Here is a 7,670-nt window from a genome sequence, read left to right on the forward strand (position 1 = left end):
TCAACAATAAAACCTGCTGCTATGCTCTTTGCCATTATCTAGTTTAGCTTTCCAATTTTTGGTTTCTGATGTATGCTTACATGGGGATTATATTAATTATTTAATTTTAACAAGAACGTGAACAAATGTTCACAAGAAAATCTTTCTGCATTTCCTTTGCTGTCCGTTCTGCATTTGCTGGTCATAGTTTTCGCTATTGTTTCTGTTCATTTGTTGGGTTTTGGACTCATTGCTTAAACGTGGCTTGGTCTCTGCCCTGATCAATCAAATATATTTGTATTTTTTAATGCTCTTAAAATTGTTTTCAACACGCAAAAAATTGACACATTAACTGAGTTGCTTTTGCCAATTCTTGTCAAGTTTTTGCTGTTCTTTCTGCTATTTTTGCCTTATTGTTCTGGTTATTCCTTTTGCTAACTATTATGCCGCCTGTTCCTACATTACTGTGCCTTCAGTGTTGTAAGACGTTAAAATGTTTAGTAATTTGCTTTTGGACATGGTTGGTTTTCTTTTAGTCAATTTCGCTTGGACTTTTGTCGTGGCTGATCCTGTGAGGTCTACCAACAACAGCCAAAATCAAGTGCAGCCTTTGTGCTTTTGCTTTTCATGGCTGTTGCTCTTGTTATTTTTGCTTGTTGTCATGTCCGGTATAAGCTGGTCGTGCCAGTCATTAGTGCCATTATCGGGGTGTTTCCTCCCACAGTTGTCAAGTTTGTACTTAAATTTCGGTTACCCTGTGATTGTCCGCGTATTTTAGGTACATGGAACCCGAAAATTCATTCGCTGGTAGAAGGATAATCGCGGCGTGTGTTTTGTGTGTGGAAACAACCGAAATGGCAAATATATTTTTAGTTTTTTTGGGTTTGTTTTCATTTTTCCTTTGCACTGCACTGTTCCCTTTCCTTTTTTTGTTTGGTTTAAAATCAGTCTATTCGTTACCTTAAAGCCCCCGTTCCGTATAAAACCCCCCATCCCCACTACTTTCTAGAAACTCGTCTAACACTCCATTCAAATCGCAAAGAGATCGGTGCAGCTGGAGGAGGTGCGACGCCTCAGCCAGTTGGACGCCTTCAGTCGCAGCAGCGACGAAAAACAAACACCTTGGTCCGGGCCGTCATCTTCTTGACCCTGCCCTGGCAATTGAAGTGGAACAGGTGCTTCCTGAAGTCCGAGCGCGACGAGATGCGGTGCGGATGGCCACCCAGTTGCGAATCGTCCATGGCCAGGCGCTGCAGTCCCGTGCAGGTCGTGCCTGAGGTGGCACAGCCTGCGATGGAGCGTCGCTTGCTGAATGGGCTGATGGATAAGGGTCGCGCCGGCTGGTTGTTGGCCCGAATGTCGGCCGCCAGCAGCTCGAACTGGGTGAGGAAACGGTGTCGCCGCTGGGCCTCGCTTTCGTTGGGAGTGTCCTCCCGATCACTCTCGCCCACATTCAGAATATCCTTTAGACTGATGGGCGGACGATTGGAGTCGTCGTCGGGGTCAGGACCCAGCGCGAAGTCACTGCGGCGCTGGTACAGTTGGCGCTCCAGGTGCATGCGTCTGTGGTTCTGGATGCTGCTCTGCATATTCACGCGCTCCAGCTCGCCCGGCGAGAGCATGCTCAGGCGCTGCGGATTGAGTTTCGCCTGGGCCACAACGCCCACCAGCAGCTCGTTCACATTGTGGCACAGCGCCGCCGATGTCTCGATGAACTTGCAGGGAATTTCCGTGGCCACTTTGTGGCCGACTGAAATTTAGGGGAAGAATAGAAAATGCCAGCAGAAGGGAAGGGAATGGGCGGCAACTCACTCTCTTGCGGCACACTGCGATGACGTTCCAGGTCCGCCTTATTCCCCACCAAAATGGCGCCGCGGCTGAGCAGCATGTCATTGTCCCGCAAATAATGCAACACGCGCTCCGCATTCCGGAACGAGTAGACATCCAACACCGAGTACACGACCACAAACAGATCGATATTGTATGTGGCGCAAAAAGCCTCCGTCTAAACGGGACAGGACACCGACAGACAGAGAGGAGGAGAACAGATGAGCCACAGAAGTGTTGGTGGAGCGTTTTGGAAACCATTGAAAACATTCGAATGCACTTTTGGCCAATACCCAAAATGGGAACGAATGAGTCCATTCAGGCTTGGGACTTATTTCTAATGAGTAAAGAGAATATCAAAGAGCAAACCATCGATTCTTTCGGAGATTTTTGGATCATTCTTGAAAGTTTATCGACACGGACACAGAGAAGAACGAGTGCATGTTTGGCTAGAGAATAACTGAAGGAGCGAGCACGGTAGAGGATTTGCTCTTTGTCTTTTAATGCTAAATGTTTGATGATTAAAATAATACTTACGGACATCTCGCAGGCGGGATGATCCACAACTTCAATGTCCGATTCCACGTCATCCAGCAATACAGAAACCGTCTTCTGTCCATATTCCATTTCTGCGGGAAAATCAAAAAAGGAGACAGCGAGATTCGAGTCAGATGTGTGCGAAAGTTAGGGAAGGTGGAAAGATTATCTCAGCAAAATTTGGTATGGAACAAGCTCAGGAATATATTTAGATACAATAAAATACTCAAATAGGAAGCGCTTGCCCCTGAAATTTGATGAATAAATAAAGAAAATTACATCAAAATGCAACTGCTTTAAATCTTAGCTTTGAGCCGGTGCCGAGCTGTTCATTTGTGTCATTCGAATTAAGTTGAGAGTTACGGTGCAATTATTTGAGTTATTTGATGAGCCAGCAGCAGCAGCCAGAAGTCCTCTAACTATTTTCAGCTCCTGCCAATACGGCTAATGCGACTAATGCGGCTAATAGACTGTCCGTAGAAATGTGACACGGTTGCGTCCGAGCATGTCAAAGTTTGCCTTGTTAATTAACATGTGAAATCATATTATTTGTGTCGTCTCTGTGTGGGCTGGAAATGCAACCGAATTCCGCACACACCCTGCAGCAGGCGGGGGGATGCTCGTACTGAGCACAGGTCCTCCTCGTGGACAGCCTTTGGTTCAAAGGCTTTGCAAAAACATAACAATAAAGGAGAATGGAGGAGAATAATGGAGAAGGGTGGAGAGTGGCGAGAGAAGAGCGAGACATGCTGCTGCACGCGGAACACACATCAGTCGGAGAGAGCAGACGGAGAGCAGACAGGAGAGGCCGGGACAGAAAGGGACAGCAGGAGTGGCCGACTGGAGGCGGATTGGAGGCGTGCGTTTGATGTCCACTGCCGTTTCCATAGTGCCCGCAGCACGTCTGCAGATTTGTGTTCGCCATACATGCCCCACCCATTCCTTCCACACATAAAGTGCAACATGTAGCACAAATTACTTCGGTTGCCTGTGAAGTAAAATTAAGTTTTTGGGATAACTTTACCAGCAGCCAGGACTCCGAATGAACTGTGGAGCTTAAGCTTGACTCCGCATTTAATTAATTTTCAAATGCAAATGCAATTTGAGCCGTCGGACGACGGAAGGCTTTTGCCAGAATGCAGCAAGTCCAATTATTATTATAGCCACAGCCTCAACACAAAGGCAGCCGAATTTGAGACCTAATTTCCGACTCTAATTAAATGCAAGCCAAGCTATTTAACATCGGCCAGGTAAAGGGAGCAGCTGTCGAGCAAGGGCTTTGTGCATTTCACAAGAATGCCGTCCAGGCTCTCTTATTGGTTTGTCCTTTTATCAGCAGGCGACACTGAAGAGATCCAGATGCAGCTTGAAAATCGGTGGATTTTTCAAGGCTGCTTGGAGGGGCGCAGAGTGCAGCAGTTTCTGCTCTGACTTCCGAAATGATTCATCGCTTATCATGCCACCCCCGTAAGTCTGCTAAAGTGGTGCCTGCAGCAACAAACTTCCCAAGAAAAACATTTCCGATTCACCACCACAGCGGCAATAAGGCAGCAAGTAATCTCGGAAAGAATATTTTAATTTCCATTTAAAACTAGAATGGTTTTTTAAGAAGCTCTAACCAAAGGAGAACAAGTACTCCACGCTCCTGGCTGCATAGACCGATCTGTTGGTGATGAGCCATGAGGCGAGGGACTTAACTCATGGCGTAGTTAAGGATTTCAATAATTGAATGTGACGCAGAAGCATAAGAGACAGACGGAGCACGCGAGGATGCCGCGAATACGATTCAACAAGTTGTTTCAAAGTTTCTATGTGGCAAGCATTGCACTTACCCAGGCTTAGGTCGTAGGCGCAAATATAGTCCGATGTCGTGAATTGGAACGATAGGGCAGACTTCCCCACCGAAGGACTGCCGAGCATGGCAATCTTGAAGGTGGGCGGCTCTCCGGATGTTGTCCCATCGATGATATTTCCCGATGTGTTTCTTTATAGTTTCGGACAGAAAAAAAATGATTGGCTTGTAAATACCACAAAATAAATATATATATTTAAAATATGGAAAACCCACAACCAACAACAGGTAAAAGAGGTAAAACAGGCACTCTTATTTGACAATGTTCTGGGAATAATTGTCACTCGTCCCGGCCAACCTGACCATTGTCATCTCCAACATTTTTTTCCAACCCCCCCTGTGACCTGGACCTTAACAGCAGACATTTTTGTGCATGAAAATTCGTTTTAAATGCGAGTACTGGCGACGCCATTTGTGTGAAGGTTTTATTGCCGTTTGTAAACAATTGATTGCGCTCTCTCATTGTTTGCCATTGAACTGAACCCCTTGCCCACGCACTACTTGCCGTGCACCAACTGCTTTTTAAACTGCTTGCCATGAAATAGTCACTGCTTGATTTACATGCAGTTACATATAATTCTGTGCAATGCACTACTTGCCACCGTACTCACCTGTTGTTGTGTCGATTGCCGCTGTAAGAGGTAATCCCCGATGTCACTGAGTTGTTAGAGCGTGACCTGCGGCTTCTGCGAGTTATTTGGAAAGAGGACAAGGATGGTTTAGACAACATCGAAACTCTGGAAAACACTCGAAACTTACCGCAGGGAGTCCCCCAAATTGCACACCCCATTCGAGGTGATGCTGAAACTGCGCAGGCGGTAGTACTCCACGCCCTGATCTTCTGCGTGTTTCACCGCCTGGCGCATCTCCGCATGTGGTGGCTGGGAAAGGCAGAGGACAAGAGAGATGGAAGCGATGGGAGTGATGGCAGTGATGGAAGATATGGTGGAGGGGACGAGAGAGACGGCAGAAGAAGTGACTAACACATTCAAATACTTAAAGGAACAAATCACACACTCTCAACACAGAACAGTCATCATTTGTTCGAACGTTCTACAAACGATGCCCATCTGTGGTCAAAAGTGTTTCAATTAAGCGACCTCACGCTGGCTGTTGACTCTGACGGAATCTGTTTCTATATATTTTGGCAAGATTTTTCTAATTAGAGCATTATAGAAAGAGGCTAAACGAAACCTATCCTTAAATAGCACACAAAAAACATTATGCTGTGCCTGTGAATGTTCCTGGTCAGCTTTTGCACTGCTTTAGCTCGTACATCAGCCTCCAGGGGATTCCTGCCAGCGTTCACATGGCAACCAGGCAGAAGCTGAAGCTGTGGCTGAAGCTGGAGTCTAGGGGCTCGCTGCTCGGGGAACATGAGCCAGTTAACGAAACCCATTAGCAGTCATCTCATCAGCAAAATGTGCTCAATGGTAAGAGAAAAGCAGCCAAAAACAGGCGAAAAAGACTTGGCAGCAAGGGATTACACACATGTATTCAAGGATATTTATAAATATGTGTAAATACATATGTGTGGAGGCAGGAGCATGTTTGGCCGCAAGTTTTCACCATTCAGCATGAATGGACATGAGATACATTGCTCTTTGTTGGCTGTTTCTTATCCAGCGCCTGCTGGGTCATTGCCTGCTCAAGTCTCAGCTGATTTGAGGAACGGCGCAAGAATAGTTGCGCTTAGTGCCAGCTTATCGGGAACATTTGTTGGGCTACAGAGCCAAATATCTCCTGCTATTTAGCTGTCTTAGTGGCATTAACTTGCCTCTCGGTTACCTGTCCTTAGCTCGTGCCTGCACTTTCGTAGGCGCTACAGCTAATGTAATTAGTTTTGTGAAATTACTCGAGTGCAAATTGTGCAACGTGCAGTCCTGCCACATGGGAAAACGCAGCCGGCGGAATGTAGAGCAACTGGAGCAGCCGGGAGCATTGACCCAAGCCCTGCCACCTTCTCGCTCGCACTCTTCCACTGTGTGTGTGTCTCTTTGGAGGCAAAGTTTTTCATCATTTCTATGTGGAAAACTTTTCGGATTCGACAGCAAGAGTCTCGAAATTGATTTCATTGCGGCGCATCATGTGATGTACATACATATGTACATATATTGTATGTCTGTGCGTACTATGTGGCTGAAGTGTATGTCGTCTGGTTGCGGCGTGCAGCTTTCAACTTGCAAGTTGCAACGTGCAACTGGCAATTAAAGCGGAGTCAGGCGAAACCTTCAAACGGAATCAATGGCAGGCACGTCCCAGAGCCCCGGGACGCCGTTGCGAATGGGAAGCGTTTAATGGAGAAGAATTGTCAAGTGTGCGACGGAAAAGGGAAACTGTCGAAGGCAGTCGCAGATCCTTTTCACACTTTTACGCCTCCTTTGCATGGGCAAACAAGCAAGGCTCTGCCCCACAGGCGACCCGAAAGAACTTTGCCCGGCGTGTAAACCTGGAATTCTCGCCGAAACTGGCATGCGACACGTTCCACGCCGAAAACACTCGCCGCATATACAGTTGTATGTGTGTACATTTGTACGAATGTGTTTTATGGTGTCCATGGGCATGGCATGACCAGGCACGGAACGTGAACACGGATTAAAGACCTCCTCGAAGTGTTTGCCAATAAGTTGCCCCGAAGTGCTTCTTCGCTGGCGGGACACAAAAACTTCTTCTCTGCTTTATTCAAAAACTTCTTCGGGTTATGCTTTATTAGGTGTAAAGGTTGTGTGTACTTAAGATAAGCAAGCAGCAGAGACTGCTTCATTTAACTGCTTTAGCTGACCCATGCAAAACTGTTCTCATACGCGTATGACACTTACTTAACGAATTGGACTGCTTCATTGAACAGCCTTCCTTTAAACTCAATGCACTGCTTGATGGTCAACTGTCAGCGCTCGAATCGAATAATTTGGTGTGATTTGTTTTGTATTGGTTTTTCGCAGATAATTGGTGCAATCCTTACCTACATACTCACCCTGCGGCACTCGGCCGGCATGCTGGATGTCCTCCTCCGCTGCCTTGGCGCCAAGCGGCTGCTGAGTGCGGACATCGCCGAGGTGCCAGCGGTGCTGTGCCGTTGTCCTCGCATCGGCGATGCCTCGCCCACGGGTGGCTCCCGCTCCAAGTGCACCTGACGTACGCGCTTCGGTGTGTTGCATACAGGTGCTGCCGAACAATTGTCCTCCCCTCCGTTGGACATTTCGTTGACCACGAACCTGAGACTGGTGGATCTCGGGTCGCTGTATGGGGGCTCTGGGTGTGCACCAACGGTCCCATATTGCGGCGAAACGGCTCCGCGCATTGCTTGCTGTATGGTCAACACTCTGGATGCTTCCAAGTGCTCTCTGCAAGGGATAGAAGCCGATCAGCGTGGCCAGGTAATACTCTGTGGAACTTTTCCATGGTAAACTGCGTTTAATCAGTGCATTAGTTCTGTTGCATCTCCCCCCCCAAAGCAGAGCACTTAAAGCGGTTA

The 7,670-nt window shown here is 47.3% G+C and overlaps 1 protein-coding gene across 1 annotated transcript; it reads right to left on the minus strand.

Annotated features, from left to right (window-relative positions):
- Nucleotides 1–1,055: 1,055 nt before the first annotated feature.
- Nucleotides 1,056–7,245, minus strand: LOC117891159 (ras-like protein 1). Its single transcript, XM_034796435.1, has 7 exons — nt 7,158–7,245; nt 4,955–5,076; nt 4,807–4,881; nt 4,176–4,327; nt 2,344–2,435; nt 1,792–1,984; nt 1,056–1,729 (listed from the first exon to the last, which is right to left on the minus strand). The coding sequence occupies exons 2-7, from the start codon at nt 5,059–5,061 to the stop codon at nt 1,071–1,073; spliced, it is 1,278 nt and encodes a 425-aa protein (XP_034652326.1). The 5' UTR covers nt 5,062–5,076; nt 7,158–7,245; the 3' UTR covers nt 1,056–1,070.
- Nucleotides 7,246–7,670: the final 425 nt, after the last annotated feature.

Source organism: Drosophila subobscura, chromosome A (genome assembly GCF_008121235.1).
Source record: "Drosophila subobscura isolate 14011-0131.10 chromosome A, UCBerk_Dsub_1.0, whole genome shotgun sequence".
NCBI classification, from domain to species: Eukaryota; Metazoa; Arthropoda; class Insecta; order Diptera; family Drosophilidae; genus Drosophila; species Drosophila subobscura.